At 47.0% G+C, this 16,654-nt stretch overlaps 1 protein-coding gene across 1 annotated transcript; it reads right to left on the bottom strand.

Annotated features, from left to right (window-relative positions):
* Nucleotides 1–8,046: 8,046 nt before the first annotated feature.
* PRDM14 (PR/SET domain 14) lies at nt 8,047–16,324 on the bottom strand. The gene is made up of 7 exons (XM_061447582.1): nt 16,207–16,324; nt 14,954–16,157; nt 14,490–14,706; nt 14,071–14,341; nt 12,477–12,679; nt 10,667–10,768; nt 8,047–8,491 (listed from the first exon to the last, which is right to left on the bottom strand). The coding sequence occupies exons 1-7, from the start codon at nt 16,322–16,324 to the stop codon at nt 8,267–8,269; spliced, it is 2,340 nt and encodes a 779-aa protein (XP_061303566.1). The 3' UTR covers nt 8,047–8,266.
* Nucleotides 16,325–16,654: the final 330 nt, after the last annotated feature.

The following is a 16,654-nucleotide window of genomic DNA, read 5'->3' as shown; positions in this document are numbered from 1 at the left end:
ATTGAGTGTGAAAAGCATGGTCTTTAAGGTGATGAATAGTACTAAAAGAAGTCTTTACCCCTCAGACAGTTAACTGAGATCACTGCCTCAAGCTTTGACAGCTTTAAATGTCATGTTTAGGAAGGGAAAGATGGATTGAATTTTAAAAATCATTGCCCTTTTTTTCCAGCCATACACTAATCCACCGAACTGTGTAATTCTTTAGTTTTCTTTCATTTCACACTCTGCATGTGAAGTCAAAAAAAGAGCAGGGAAGAGGCTGACATTGAAGCAAAGTAAGTTTAATGCTGTCCCCCTGGCAGGTACGAAGGTGGGTAGGGGGCTGCTGGCCATCAGCCTCACATCAGAATAGTTACAAAAACAGGGTAAAAGCTCTTTCTTACAGCCCTCCAGGGACTGGTATGTATGCAGCAACATATAATGCCACTGAATCCCACTGAGGCACCGCTGAGGAAAGCCCAAAAAGTAGGAGAGATGGACAACTGCATCATGTTGAACTGTGCATGCAGTAGGGTTGAGGAGAGGCAGAGTAATTGGCCTGGTCTTATCAGTGGCCATGCTGACTCCACCATGGGGCCACCCAGCCATGGTGGGACTCGACCAGGCTGTGACTATGGCACCTCAGATTAGATTCCAACAGGTTAAACTCCTGACAAGTTTCTAATGACTGTAAAAACTCCCCTTTGGCTTTGGATGTTATAACTATTTATGAGGCTGACCTTTAATTACTCTCTCGTATAGAAATCTTTGATAATATGTCTTTGAGAGCTTGACAAATACGGACTACACAGCACAAATCAATACCAATAGAGTAACACTACAAAGCAGAGCAGCTTCCACAAAAGTAGGTGCTAAAATGTATTACCAGCAAAACTGCTCCAGAGGACTTACCCTTTCAGCTGTGCGCTGTCAACTCTTTCATATTACAGAAGGATCTAGGGAATGTAAAAAAAACAACATAAATGCAAGTGATGCCAAACAACAGTGCACCATAAATACAGGAAATGGTATAAACCACCATATCACTGGGGCTCAAGGGAACCATGGCTGTCATCAGTAGTAGGACAAGAAGAGTGGCTGCCATATGCCATTGCTGTAAAGTCTTCTGCTCATCCTTCATTCAGATGGGGCTGCAAAATAAAATGGTGGCACCGAGTACTTAGTTTGATAGTCATGACTTCTGGAAAAGAAGCTTTAGCAGGTTTATTATCTTTTGCAACATTAATACCATCCACATTAATGAATTATGAAACTGAGAGTGAGTGAATAGTTATTGGTTCTATATTCAGTTTACTGGAATATTTAGTATTGCTCGGTTTTTCAAAAGAACATTTTAAATAGCGGTTACACACATGTATGGGCATACCTACATGTACACAAAGAACATATAAGTGCATATACATACACACAAACACAAAACAAAGAGTCGGTGAGATTCTGTTAAGAATGGAGAATACTCTTGGAAAATACCTACACAGTGTAGAATAGGGGGTTATCAGTACAACCATATAGGTATATAAATCAGAAGCAGATACGAATCTTATAATTCAGAATACTTAATTTTTATTTTAACCCACCTAAGTATCAGTAAGTAAGTTTAATACCTTGTGTCATATGCATTATGGAAATAGGTGGGGATTTTTTGTATGACAATGATCAAATGCACAAACCTGTATAAACACAATATGCATCATCTTTAGCCATCACTCTACATTATATAGAACTGCCATTTGTTCCAACCTAGTGAAATTCTGCTGCAAGGAAAATGGGTTCCAAAGACATAGTCTGGGGGGAAAAAAAGAAAAAAAAGTGAAGATAAAATTTAAAGGATTTTCTAATAATTTTGATTTCCTTGCTGCTACTAGAAAAATAAGTGATCTATCTACCAGACAAATAGAATCAAAGAAAAGTGTCATGGACCTTTGATCTTTGGATTCTGGGGAATGTTTTAAATGGTACCAGTCTTGGCAATCAAATGGCTTTCTTATCTTCTGAATTTCCCCCGAGTTAAATTATTTTCTCTAATTCAGAAGAGGAACTCTCCGTTAGCCCTACCGTAGAACCTTTTATCATAACATGCTGCCAAAACAGCTCCCATGAGACAGAATCAAAGCCATAAAAGAAGAACATTTTTGTCATGCCAGGCCCTACTGCTCATGTCTTACAGTCACAAAACCAAGAGCAAACTAAACCGAGTTAGACAGACCATCTGACTGGATCTGGCCAGTTACTCTAACCAAAATCAACATACTTTTAAAATTTGAATATTATACAATTAAAAACCACCCCAACATACAGAAACAAGCTATGTTAACATACTGATAACAGTGTCATAATGGGATGGAAACACAGAAGTAGTTTTAAAAGCCCTCAATCTAGGCACCTTCCCCACACAGAGTTAAGCTCAGAGTGCTTTTTTCTGAGGCTGCCTCCCTGTCTGCAGACCTGGCACCTGAACCCTCTCCTGGACGGAAAGAAACTCAAAAAAATTATCTACCTGAAAGGCTCCCTCCCCATCTCTCCTTTCTCAACCCTCCAAAATATTAGGCTGAGTGCACCCTTGGGAAGGAGCTGGGGGAGGAGCACAGGTAAAGAACCTGGATGCTTGGGAAAACCACCAGATGTCTCTCTCTTTTTTTAGGAATTTTCCCTTTTGTTGGCATGCTTGTTTATGGTGAATTTTGTTTTGTGTGCACTAGAGTAACTGTGCATGGGATCTCTCTAGCTCTGAAACTAAGGCTTAGAAGAAGCATGTGTTAAATAGAAGCCTATGGTGATAGAAAGAGAAGTATAGTAAGATCCATACAAAGTTTCACACTGCTCTTGACCAAAGGTTAATCAATGTCAGAAGAAAAACTCATTTTGACTAGCAAAGCTTTGGATCAGCCTTGATACGCTGCGAAGGAGACACCCAGCAGAGGCCTGTCTCAGCTCCTCTGCCTTCAGAGACAATGTATGAAGGCTTCTTTTACTGCCAGCATGGGGAAGGAAGGAAGCCTTGGAGAAGGCAGTTCTACACACACCAGGAAATGAAGATCCAACCACTGCTGCCTTCCAGGGCAGAACTGTCTCTCTTTCAGCACTGCACATGGCTTATGGAGGGGAAAGCCCCCAAGCTCATCAGTGTCCTTCAGCACTATCTCCAGCACTGCTGTCTCCAGCACCCACTGTTCCTGTCTTACCCATCTCCAGTAGCATCAAGAGCATGATGTTGCCAGCCTGCATTCCCATTTGCTGATGGGTACATCAGTGGGAAACTGCCACATATCAGGTATGGGTTGGTTCAAGAAAGTGAATGGATTCCTCTTTGGTTATTTCCTTGGGGTTTTCACATCCCTGTAAAAAAAAGAAAGAAAAAAAAATCCACTTTTCATTAAAAGAGTCGTTTCAGTCTGATGGTGAAACTGATACTACAGAAATACATATTCTTGTGTGCTGCCTTCCTGCTCCGTAATGGCTCTTGCATTAGGGACTGGGGGTGGGGAGCTGTTGTCCATTTACTTGAGCAAAGATTGCTATTGAATGAAGCCTTTAATGGGGTGTTTATGCTCCCACTCAGCTAAGAGCTCCACTTGTGGCAGAGTAGTGTTTCCCTCCACCTTGACAGCTATTAGAGAATCGATACAGGTAATCCCTCGGCTGGCTGTCAGCACTCTCCAGCTGTGGGGCTACCCTGGCTACTGCCATGGGCTCACTTGTGGGAAAGCAAAACTCTGGAGAGCAGCCTGCCACCACATCTCCACCACCACTGTGCTGGATCAGTGCCCCGAAACCATGCAAGGCCAAGAGGGAATGTCACCGACTTCACCTGGATTAAGAAAAGGATGGACTTGACCATTTCTCCCTAAGAAGGGGCTCCACAGACTGATTTCACTTCAGGGATTACCTGTGAATTGCATTTTTGGCCAGTAGAACCCAAGAATTCATCCTTTTCCCCTTCTTTGATAGACAAAGGACATTTTCTCTGCTACTGCATTTCTATTAATGACCAAGGTGTCTCCTACTGGCATTCTCACACTAAGGCATGCAACAGTGCTCTCTACTAAATTGCTGGGCTAACCAGAAGTCAGTCCTGTGAATTTAAGCCTTGTTTGTCATTGCTGCAATGCAGCTAAACTGTGATTTCCAGAACAATCCCTACAGCAAGAGCTGCTGCAGAATGCCCTGCTGGGGATGGAGATGGAACAGAGCTGCTTGAGTTCTGCTGTAGGAGAGGCAGAGATGCCGTGATACTCTCTTCTGTCCCACATACCCCCCAGCTGCCAACACCCCACACCTTGGTGGGACTTGGCTTTTCAGAAAAAGTGGCATTAAGCCTTTTTAAAACTTGAGTTAAACACCATAAAAACAGAGGCAGCTGCTGGTCCCACTGAAGATCTGGATGTATTTTACATGAGGTCAGAAAAGAAGGAAAGCAGAGAGCAAATCCCACATCTCCTGATACCCTTCATATGCCCAAGGCCCTTACACTATGCACATTAGGGAAAGCCAGAACGGAGAAGATACAATGGGATATGTATGCATGAGGAAAGAAGGGCAAATTAATGTGAATGAGTCCATAAGGGTGAAACAAACACCAAAGCTTGCTGCAGAGGCATGTAGGAGACTGGGGGCCCCGAGAAATGGCTTTCTGAAGGAAGGGACAGCCAGTCAGGGCTTCCCTGGTGAATGATCTCTCTTGTTTAATGGACAGTTGGGCACTAATCAATAGATGTGTTTGTGGCATTATCTTCAACTCACTAAGTTCCTTGCTTTACCCTTCCCTCAGTGGTTAACCACCTCCCTCTTCCTCGAATCCCCGGGAGTACAGCAGGGACAGGGGTTGGGGTGGCAGAGGGATGGGGACCAGGTGTTTGAAGAGCTGGGAGATGCAGGAGATGCAGGGAGATGCTGGAGATGCAGGAGGCAGCAGATGTCAGTGGCCAGAACTTTTGTTCCCTCTAACTCCCCAGCCTGAGCTCTGGGACCACCCTTTTGTTTTTGTCTCGCCATTGTCATTCACTAAGGAGGGGCTTTTCAGGAGTTAGCCCCACAGAGGCTCATCTGTCTACCCAGCACCGAAATCAAACAGCAACTGCCCTCACCCTCTGGTTTCTATTTAGACCACTCTCCACTTCACATTTAAAAAACCCTGACACAGTTAATGCAAAGAATTCAAAAGTCAGCTAGTGTCTTACAGGACTGGTTTGTCCCAACAGACTTGACCTGCTGCTCCCCTTGGCAGCACCATGTTTAGTCCTAGTTAAGGGAAAGAAGAGCCAGGGTGCACAGCCAGGTAGTTTCTATAATCCTTTGCCTTGGAAAATGCAGTGATAATTGAGCCCTCAGCCAGGGAAGCCAATCTACAGCCAGTTTAAGCAAAACTGAGTGAGTAATATGGGTACCTATTTCACTTAGAGCGTTACTACAGTCACTGTCATGGAAAATAAATGGCCCATAGTTGATACTAAGAAATGCAAGAGGTGGATCTAGTACAGCCTGCAGAAAGCTGCAGGGATAGCCTGCTTTCTGCATCCTCAGCTCAGAAATGACCAGCAGGCACCATTACTGAGTATCATGGTGTCTGCTCAGGAGGAACCTACAGCTGGGGCTTCCCAGTGAAAGGACTGAGCCCTTACAGTTTACTTGGTCACAAATATTCTCCCTTTAGTGGAACTTGCAAGGCAGGCTCCTTAATGCACATGGCCTCCTGTGCTGTGCAGTCAGCCTAGGAACATGAATGATGGGAAAGCGCAGTGTGCACACACACCCCACCCCCTCTATTTTCTGTTTGTGAGTAAATGCCTGAAACCCTGCTCCTGGCTGAGCTGCTCATTCATGAGGCCGCTGCCAGCAGGGCCATAGAAGTGCAAGCAAATGTGCAAATCCCCGGAGGAAAACCTCAGTTTGTGGGCACACTCCGGGTTCGTGCACGCCACAGGAGCATTCCTTAATCTAAATCTAAACTCTCCTAAACCCTGCTCAGCAAGGGCAGCGATATGTTTTCACTGACAATCACTGCATTTTCCTCGCAGGAGACTAAAATCTGCTCCGGCTGGCAGAACTCAGCCTGCCCTCCCTCCCGCTTCCTGCTGCTAAATTTCTCCCCACCCCGCTGTGAAGTGTGCTGCTGGCCAAGTAGCAGCCCCAGGGCCCCGCAGCACAGCTGGGACTCGCTATTGAGAAGGGAGAGGATGGTGTTATAGGGTAGTTAAATGCTACAGGGTAGTTGAATGCCTTTTTTAGTGCTCAATCCGGATCCATCATCTTGCTTGCAAGTGGGAGTGAGCTCAATCCAGAGCTGAATGGCTTCAGCTTCCATGAACTATTGGAACACTTAAGGCCCAATCCATCAAGACACTGGGTGCCTTTGACTTCTAATGCAGTCAGCTGCTACACAGCGGGACAAGGGCTAGAATTCCCACTAAGAGACAGTTTGACTCTGTAATGACTTACAAATGATGCATAAAACACCCTTCATCCGTTTGCTACTATCTCAAATACACAACTCCAATACATCTGGCAGGAAACAACCTATAGCCCAATGACGTATGCTATAGCTTCCAATAATTTATTTTCAACTTTTGCATAAAGGTAATTGTAATAATCTTACAAAAAATCAAAATTTATATATACAGGTTTAATGTGCAAGATAACCAGTACCTTCAATCACATGTACAAGCAAAACCACATACTCTTTTTTTACAGGCAACTCATCAAATACTGAAGAAGGGTACTAATATTCTAGTACAAGATATCTGGAGTTCTTCAAGCAGAAGTAAATGCACTACAAAAGATACACCACTTAAATAACCCTCATTCGCAAGAAACAAGGAAATTACCTGCTTGGGAAGCTAACACTGCAATTCATAGCACCTTGAAGCCATTCCTTGCGCTCAGTATTTTACTTACAAGTAGGTGGTTCTGTAAATATTTTAATATTTTTACCAGGAAAACAATGAGGACAGAGAAACTTAAGTTACAATAAAAACTGCATAAGAAAGAGTGCAAATCAACATTATCTACACAGTACAATTAAATGCGCAGGTAACTTGTTTCCTAGTTCTATGCTGTATTCAAAGAGGTTGTTAAGGTTGGCACAAAATAAAATTTCTCTCTTATGTGCAAAGTCCTTGTTAAATCCTAGCAGATCTAGGATATTAAAAGGGAATCTCATTATCTCAGTAACATCAAGCTACCTGTGCTAATCAACCAACTCCAGCAAGGGCTTCCATTATCCCCCCTGGATGACACACAAAGTCCCACTGACACTGGGAGCCCCTCTTGAATGTACAGCCCCCTGCGAATTATGCTGGCCACTCAGTGATAAAGTAGACTTCTGCGCTAATTACAGCACACTCTATACTCAGTGATGCTTCCAGCTTTTTGCTAAGCCTCCGTCAAGTTCATATTTCACATTGCCAGGGAATGCTATTTTGTTAAAGATTTTTAACAAAGGCCCACATGGGCCCAGAATGAAACATTTCTATGAGGCCACTCAACTGCTTATGACCCACCTGAGCACTCATTGATGGTTGGGACTATCTTCACATTTGGTCCTCTCACCTGTGAGAAGGCAAAGCCAACCTGCAATATCTCTGCTAACTGGCAGCTACTCATCACACCCTGCTCCTCTCCCTCATGGCCAATCAACATCCTCTAGAAGAGGGGGTCTCAATGCCCTGGAGCTCCCAGTGTCCAGCAGCTGAATGAAGGAATTAAATACCCCTAATGCTGGTGTAGTAGTCAGTATCTTTGAAGCAGTTCACATTTAAATAGAGCAACATAAAAGACTTGCAGGTTAAGGTGAAGTAGACCCCATACTTGGTCATGCATCCTAACAAAACAAAGAGGTTAAATTGGCTTTGGGAAATGCACTCGTTAAAATCATCCCTCACACAAGTTTTGGTATGCATTGCACCAGGCAGTCCACAGATGTGGTACATTAGAGACATGGAAACACTCTCCACAGTGGTATTTGTGCACAAAAGGTTCGTGGGAGGTGAAATTCCTCCTCTCTGCGTTTCTCTGTTGAGAAAATTAATGTATGGGAGGAGAGAAGGGGAAGGTGGGGTAGCATGTCTTGGATTTTACCCCAGTCCAGGGTGGCATCAGTGCACCCAGGTGAGAAACTATGCCCAGGGTCCAGAGGACTGAATGTACCCAAAGAGTCACTATGAGGGTAAGGGTCACCTCCTGCGATGTGCACAAAACTATGAACAAACACATACACATATAGACAGATACACACATAAGCTGGCTCAAGACATGTCCACAGGGTTCTTGACTAATAAGCATCATGCATCTTCAGGTGGACTTGGTAATCCTCCTGCCCCAGGAAGTGCACGCCGCACACGGAGCAAGTGCACTCCTCCTTGCTGTGCATGCGCCTCACATGGCTGTCGTGGGCTGCGTGTGAGGCAAAGACTTTGCCGCAGTACTTGCACTTGAAGGGCTTCTCTCCTGAGTGCTGGCGGATGTGAGTGCGCAGGATGCTGGACGCCGTGAATGCCTGAAAAGGTAAGGAGTTGAAAGTAATCCATTTTCACATACGTATTTCCCAGGTTCAGCTAATCCAGGCCCATCAGAAGAACTGTACTCTGAAATTAAGTCCACAAATAACATTCTCAGATAACTTAAGGTAAAAAACCCAACCTCACAGCAACAAGGAACCAGAAGCCAACAGCTATCGCTATATAGATGTGGCTGAGTCCATGGAATTAGATGAATCTCAGAGAAAGATTTCTGACCAGATGCACCAATAAGTATCTTCTACATGTCAAGGGGTGAGAAGTCAATACTGTTCTAATTAGCTTTGCAGCTCCTTTATGTTTGGAGAAAATAATGCAGCTTTTCCTTCCAGTTTTTATTTTCAAAGTCAGATCTGTATTCACATACTCTGGGCACCTGGGGATTCAGGTGCCAGAATTCATTCATGCAATTCAGCATCCATCTTTTGAGGTTTCATTTTCCATCATACTCTGCTCTTCCTTCACTCAGGCCTTCCAGCCTGGTTCCCCACACACACCTGAGGAGCAAAGTGCGCACAGCTACACTCTGTTCCCCTTGTAAAGGCTCGTTTTCTATCTGGGGAGAAAACCCTCTCGCCAAGACTGGAGCAGGAATCCTGCAAAGTTTTGAGTGTTTCCCCCTGTTTTCCTCCAAGAGAGACACTTCCAGGCCCCTCACTGTTTGCAGACCACACAAAATAAATCCTCTTTAGTACCATTATGTTGCTGAACCATCACAAGTTTTCACAGCATAGAGCAATACATGTCAGATACTGTTTCACTAAGAACCTTAGAGCTCAAACAGATCTGTGATTCCTATATAAAAGTCCCTGAAGGTGTATATTGAGAGGGCCAAAGTATGCTTAAGGGACAGAATGGTGATATTTGCCTCAGACTTTTGCTTTAATCACAATGTCACCCAGGTAATGAATAATGAGCCCAGGAAAGCAAAGCAGTGCTGGAGTACAGCCATCATTAGAGGTAAAAGAGGCAAAGAGGAACCATGACTGCAATAGGAGGCACAGATGAAGATGCTTTAAAATAGCACCTGGCTTTCCAGTCACAGAAATGCTGGCTATGTCCCAGCATAGTTGCAGCATCCTGCAGCTGTAGGGCTAAAGGTTTAACTTGATCCAATATGCAACAGTCTACCAAAATGGCTGCACGCTGGTCAAGGGTCCCATGTGTCTTAAGGGATCTGTTCAGAGAGCAGTCTGTAAAGCTTTGCCACCTCTCCCTGTGATCAGAAGATTAAAGGATGACATTTAATCTTAAACTCTGCCTACAAGTGTTTAGGGTGTCTAGGAGAGAAAGAAATGCAATAGCTAAAGGGATCTTCTTTAAGTACAGGACACTTCTGCTCTGTGTTAGTCCAGCCAGTCATTAACAAAACTTCTCTTTCTCCAAGATCAGGAGGACCTTGCTACATGACAACAGTGCTTCTGCATTGCATGGACACTCCCATAGCACCTGGAGCCCTATCTATTTTCACCCTCAGCAGCATGTATGTTCATCCACCTTCTGTCTGTTGGGAAAGCTGTCACTTCTCACACTGGAAGAGCTCATCTGAATCATCCCTGCTGTGAGCATCACAGCTAGGCACATTTTTGATCAGTGCTTTATGACTTTACTCATGTTCTTTTTTAATCAAACCTCCATGTCCAGTTGCACATCAATGGCCCTGTTACTTCAAGCATACACAGTTGTATCATGCAGGTTCAGCTTATGGGGCAAATCTATTCACTGCACTCCAGAAACAATGCCAGTAATATCAAAACCTACCTATCTGATGAGAAAGGGGAATACTGCATCTATCTGTATGCCTTGGATGGCAATCGAAATGCTCTCAAGCTTTCCTACATCCTTTCCCACAGCAATTCTCTCAGCTAGAATGAAACACAAATTCCACAACAGAAGGAGACCAGAACATGTTTCTTCAGTCTGAGCCAGCCCTGTCACTTCAGCTCACAACTGTGCCCAGAATACAGTCAACTTATCTGGTTGTCAACTTAAATAGAAGACATTTTCTTGAAAGAAAACAGAAAATAAGCAGAAAAATAACCTGTAAAAAATGAAATTGAGCATGGAAAGAGTCACCTCCCTGCAGGTCCAGTGTGTTGCTAAGCATGGCAGAGGACAGGGGGATGCAGCAGAGCACAAATGGGGCTTTGCCTTACCTTGTTGCAGTACACACATTTGTAGGGGCGTTCCCCAGAGTGAACCCTCATGTGTTTGCTCAGGCTGGAGGACTGAGAAAAGCTCTTTCCACACTCTGAGCACTGGGAAAGAAAAAATGGATAATGTTAAAAAGAAGCACAAAACAGCATAGTTCAAAAGAAAAAATAGGTATATAGAGTATGTGCATGTATTTTCCTATATATTTTTATATGTATTTATCTATATACATATATCCATGTATATGGATGTATCCATATACACACACTAGTAATTTAAGCAGTAACAATTTCAAATACAGTCAGAATTTTTATCTGGTTCTAAGAACTTTTCTTTTTTTTTAAAAAAAAAAAGAAAAAAAACATGCAAAATGTCAAACCTTTTTTGTGCTATTAAAATGGTTTCATTTAAAATCGTGCTTCAGAACACAAACAAGACAATACTGACTTACAGTAATCAAAATCAAGCATTTCTGTAAAATCACTTTCTTCAGAATGTAAATCAAGCTCCAGCTGTTACTTTTAATTTTAAACTAAAAATATTAAAGTAATCTTATAATAAATCTTAGAACTAAATCTTAAAACAATACCATTTATTTTTCAGAAATGGGGAGTCGGTCACACTTAAGCCTACAGCTTGACCTGTCAGAAGTGCCTCTTGGCAGGAGTGAAACAAGTAGCATCCTCAAGCTGCTGCGCAGCAGCCAGCAGGGCAAAACCAATTCACAAGAGTCACTTGAGAGACTTGCACTGATTCAGTGCAATTTATAAGAGCCCCAAACCAATTTCTCCCTACAATAATTGGAAAGAAATTATCTTTCAGAAGTTCAAAGTAAACTAAGCTATGACTGATCTTGAAAGAAGGTGCTTATTTTTTACTGACATTTTCCATCTCTGCTTTTTTGAGTTGATCATTCTCATATAAATGTGATATATTCAGAGTAAGTTTTATCCTACTGCTGTTCTAAAGTATTTATTTCATATGCATTTCAAAACAAATGCTCTAGGAAATGAAATTAATAAGAATTAGATGGTATTCAATGCCTCATATTTAATAGAATATTTTTCACCTGTAACTAAATCATTCTGATGTTCTGACATTGTAATATTGTTGATTTAGTTGAAAAAAGTTTTCCCTGAAAAGTTTACATTACTGCAAGATTATCTAATAGGTATTTTGAGGATTTTTTCAGGCCCATTTCAAGCACTGGAACTTGATGTTCCTAGGCCTTCAGGAAGTCTGGTTTTCCACCCCCAGTGATCATAGAGAAAACTGATGCTGTAGAGAGGTGTTTGGCACCGATGAGGAAAGTATCTCAGCAATTATTTGTTTCCATAAATTGAAAATCTGCTCTCCATTGACTGTAAACCTTTTAGCTCCTGTTTTGTTTAACAGACACAGAAGTCTGTTGGTTCTCAGGCTGAACGGAGGGAATGAGGGATAGGAGACATCATCTCCTCAGATCCAGGACAAGTGGAGTACCTTCAAACACAAGTTAACACCACACCACGTCAGAAAAGTAGCAAAACCCACAGGCAAACATCCAAAGAGCTCAAAAGAAATAGTTTCTTTTAAAGGTCTCGCTGAGACTGTGGGGTTTATTTCCCCAATTTAAATCCATCAAATTTCTTTAACTAAGCTCTGCTGCACAGGATAAACTCCTCCTGTACAGGCAAAGTGGTCCTTCCAGAGAGCTGCCAGGGCAACTGGAGGAGGGAGACCACCAGCATCCTACCCTCAGCCAAAAAAGACTCCGTAATTAGTCCCCTCAAAAGAGCCAGTACCTGCGGAGTGACCCAGGGGCAGGCTCACCTTGTGAGGTCGATGTCTTTCATGAACGTGGAGAACATGGATCCTCAGCCTGTCTCTTTTTTCAAAGGATCGGTTGCAGAGGTTACAAGGAAATTTGCGGTCCCCCTGGTCCACACAGCGGGTGTACTTGAGGTGCTTGTCCCGGTAGTACTTGTAGGCAAAAACCTTGCCGCAGCGGTCGCACTTAAAGCTTTCCCCGGCTTCTGTACGGGAGAAGGGAAAGGGCCACCACGGAGTTACATCGCAGCACCAGGAGCTCCTTTCAAACCTGCTGCATTCCCAGAGCTGGTACCGAGTTGGGAATTATAAGTCCCAATTTAAAATTCCCAACTTATTGGGAGGACATTAAGGGTAAATGGATTCTGGCAAAACCATTAACAAAATACCCATCGGTTCTCACTGCTTCACTTGCCTATTACCTTTCTAACGGGGGGGAGTAAACTGCAGCCCACAGCCTGGTAAAATCACCGGGTTTAGCTACTGACTACAGCAAGGACAGGGGCTCATCCTTGGTTCTCCCAAAACAGGGAGAAAATGTGAAAAAACAACTCAAAGTCGCATGCAAAAGTATCTCCCCACACAGAAACACTGCCAGGTATCTCATACTAACATTGTCCGTAAATTTCAGGTCCTGTCCCCAAAAGAAAAATAAACTTGCACAGTTTTTCTAGATGGTTTTTAAAATGCTGCCGGACAAAACCACATTTATTTGGTTTTCTTTTGTATTTAACAATGTTCTCAACCACTGAATTTGGAACAACAGTGACAGGATATTTTTCAAACGCTCAAGCATCCTTTTCTGCCGTTAAAGCAGCTTTGGCTTAAGTCTTAAAATGAAACGAACGATTTACCTGAACCAGGCACCTGAAGACAACATTGCTGAATTCCCGTGCCAGTCTAGTTCTCTGCCTCACTGTGGCACCTCTCCCACTCCAGCCTGCCCTGCGCTGGCATACACCCGTTTTCCCCGTACATAAGCTTTGCTTATAAGAAGGACATTTATTTTTTTGCGCATTATAAACAGTTATTCCGGGAATAAGCGTGTTTGACATTTGATCTGCAAGCCATACCGGCATTATTGGATCTCAACGACTTCTGCCTGCCACATTTACTGAGTGTTAATTGCACGAAAAACATAATAAAAGCAGGCATGTGCGATCGTAAGATAAAACAGGACCAAAACCAGAATGCCGCTTAAAAGTCCCTCTCATCTCAAAACGCGTGCCCCCTTCCCTTATGCGGAGCCGAGGGCGGCCCAGCCCCGCACCACCCGGTGTTTTACAGGCGTCGGGCGAACAATTTCAGTTCCCCGAGGAAAGGCGAACGAGGAGAATTTTGCACCGAGCTGGCAGAAGCCGTCGGTGCGGTCCCCGGTGCCGAGGGGAAGCTGCTGCTCTGAGATACTGGGGTTGCAGGGAAGAGAAGGGGCAGGCAGGCCCGGGCACCCTGACACTGGCCCACCGCAAGGACTGGGGAGCGTTTGAAGTAAAACATAGATGGAAAAAGGTGGTGTCCCAGTTCCTTTACCTCCCTTCGTGCGAGCCTACCCCCGGCCAGACGCAGGACCATGGGCATGAGGGGCTGGCAGGCTCACCTTCAGGGTCCTCCGGATGCTTCTTCCGCTCCTCCCCGTCCTTCAGGCTGATCGGGATGCCCAGGAACTGCACGTAGCAATCTCCGTACCACACCAGGAGCTCCTGCTTCGGCAAGATTTCCTTGCAGCTCTCGTAGAATATTTGCCCCTCGCACTGGATAGCTGTCAAGTTCTGCTCCTCGGGGAACCTGGCACAGTTCACCAGAGACATCCAGTTGCCAGAGGCACCTTTCCCGTCTATGAAGTGGCTCAGGCGACCGCATTCAAAGATCTGGAGAGCAGGGAGAACCCGATCAAGTTTGACCGATCCTTCCTTCCCGCACATGTCCCGCTCGCACCGATCCACCCCCCGCACCGGGCCGAGCCCCTCTCGCAGGCTAAGGAAGTGGGGCGGCCGAGCCCAGAGGTGCCTCCACTACCTCCCACATCAGCGAGTTGTCGTCGTAAATCTTGATCTCGCTGATGCTGACCACTTTGCCTTGGAAAGGGCCGAAGCGGACTCCTTTAGGGATGGGGTCTGTGCAGAAGACTCCGACCTGAGACAAGTCCCCGTACTCCACCTGCAGCACCGAAAGCCCTGCGGGGAACAGGGCGCGCTGAGCGCGGCTTGGCCACTGCTGGGCGCGGAGCGGGGCGCTGGCAGCGCCGGGCCCCTACCTTCCGGCATCTGCAGCGAGTCCCTGTTGAGCAGCGGGGCGTAGGAGAACTGCGCAGCACCTCCAGAGAAGGAGTCCGCAGCACCTGCAGAAGAGGGACCCCTTCTTCAGCCGGCAGTGCAGCTGCAGAGGGGCAGGGGGAGTGGGTCCTGCTGGGCCCGACGGCGTCCGAAGCCCGAATCACTCCCGTTTTTTCCCGGCGTGGGCTCGTAATGCAAGAAAACTACGGGGAAATGAAGCCCGAGGTGCCCTCGGCGATGTCCGGTGGGCATGGCTCCGGCGGGACCACCCGCACCCCACTCTGGGGACTGTCCCCAGACCCCACCGTACACCCGGCCGCAAGGAACGACCTTCCGCCCTGTTGCTCCTCGGTGGCTCTCTTGCGCAGGCAGCCCCTTGCGCACAAGCCGGGGACCCCCTTACCCGTGCTGGCAGGGGGCAACCGGGGCCCCGAGATGGCGTGGATGCTCCCGGCCAGCTGACTGCTCCGGAGCGCCCCGTACAGCACCGTGTTGAGCTCCTCCTCGGTGAAGTGGTACCTGTGGTTCTGTCCCTCCGGCGCTCCGGCCTCCGGGCTGCGGGCAGCCTTGTGCGGGGGGCTCAGGTAGAGCTGTGCCGGCGAGCCAAGGGCCCCTGCCCCGACGAGCGAGTCTTCCTTGGGAGAGAAGGGGTCCTGCGGCTTGGTGTAGTGGGGCAAAGGGAGACCGGGAAAGGGCTCTGCGGGCAGGGGGGGCGGCTGGCTCAGAAAAGTGGGGGCCCTGCTGAAGCTGTACTGGGGCAAAGGCGGGGAGGCGGGGAGCATCCCACCCAGGGATTTTAGGGGCTGGAAGAAGTCGGGGGCCGTTTCGAAGTACTGGGCGGGAGGGTGGAAAGGGAGGTAGTAGGCAGTCCCGAGCTCGTCTCTGTAGTCTCCGGGGACAAGCTCGCCGGCCAGGTACAGAGCCATGTCGGGGCGGGGCGGGAAAGGAAGAAGGTAGGGAGCGAGCTGTCGGGAAGCGGAGAGGCAGACACCCGGGTGTATCTGGGGGTGCCGCTGCGGGGTGGGATAGAGGCGCAGGAGCAGCCGATCGGTACTGTCCGCCGCCCGGCGCCGTCGGGGAGAGTGGGCTGACCCCGCGGCTATATGCGCCGGGGAGGGGAGGGAGGATAAGGGGGGGCAGGCGCAGACGGCCCGCCCCGGGGGTCGCGCAGCCCTGGGAGTGGGCGAGGGGGGCTGCCCAGACCGGAGGCCCCTACTCCGGGGCGGAGTCGCGGCTTTTGCCGGAGCGGCCTGGCCGCCCTTCTCTAGGTCGAGGCCAGCGGTGTCGGAGGGACAGGGGGAAATACCCAACCTCCTGGACCCACCTCCCCTGCCGCCTGCTCTGCTCCCTGCCTCTCCAAGCCCAACCGCTGGACCCGGCCGGAGCGCCGGTGGCTCTGCCGCTTCCCAGACTAGGAGGCCGGTGTGCCGGAACGATGTTCTCTACGGATAAGCACCTACTGCCGTGGGTGAGCACCAGGCCCGGGGGCCGTCGTGCTCCCCAGACGGACCCACGGCTCCCGCGCACTATCTCGGGGGTTCCAGGCGTAGGGTTTGGATACAGAGAATCAAAACTCATCTCCGAAATTCCAGTGATACAGCAGCACACCCTCAGCCACTGTAGGTTTCACAGGCATTGCTGAGGTGAGTTTAGTTTACCTTGGGGCTGTCTGTTGGGTGCCTGGCAGGACATTGGGCTGTTGCTGGTGTTTTCCTGGTTCCATAACCAGGCCTACTCCAGGACCTGCTCAGAATCGGGCCAGAGGAAGACATCTGGCCCTTGCCCCCTGCAGAGGTGCTGGGTGATCCCCTTCTGCAGGGTTTCATCCTAGGTTTTGTGGGTTTCTCCTTCTTCTAATCTCCCCTTCCTCCCACATGGCTACATGCTACAACTGCTACAACAAGGTTA

This window comes from Pezoporus flaviventris, unplaced genomic scaffold (assembly GCF_033815535.1).
Source record: "Pezoporus flaviventris isolate CSIRO_AGI_PZ_B2104156 unplaced genomic scaffold, CSIRO_AGI_Pfla_v1 ptg000007l, whole genome shotgun sequence".
Lineage (NCBI taxonomy): Eukaryota > Metazoa > Chordata > Aves > Psittaciformes > Psittacidae > Pezoporus > Pezoporus flaviventris.
The sequence above is the reverse complement of the archived record's forward strand: the minus strand, read 5'-3'. Positions and strand labels throughout refer to the sequence as shown.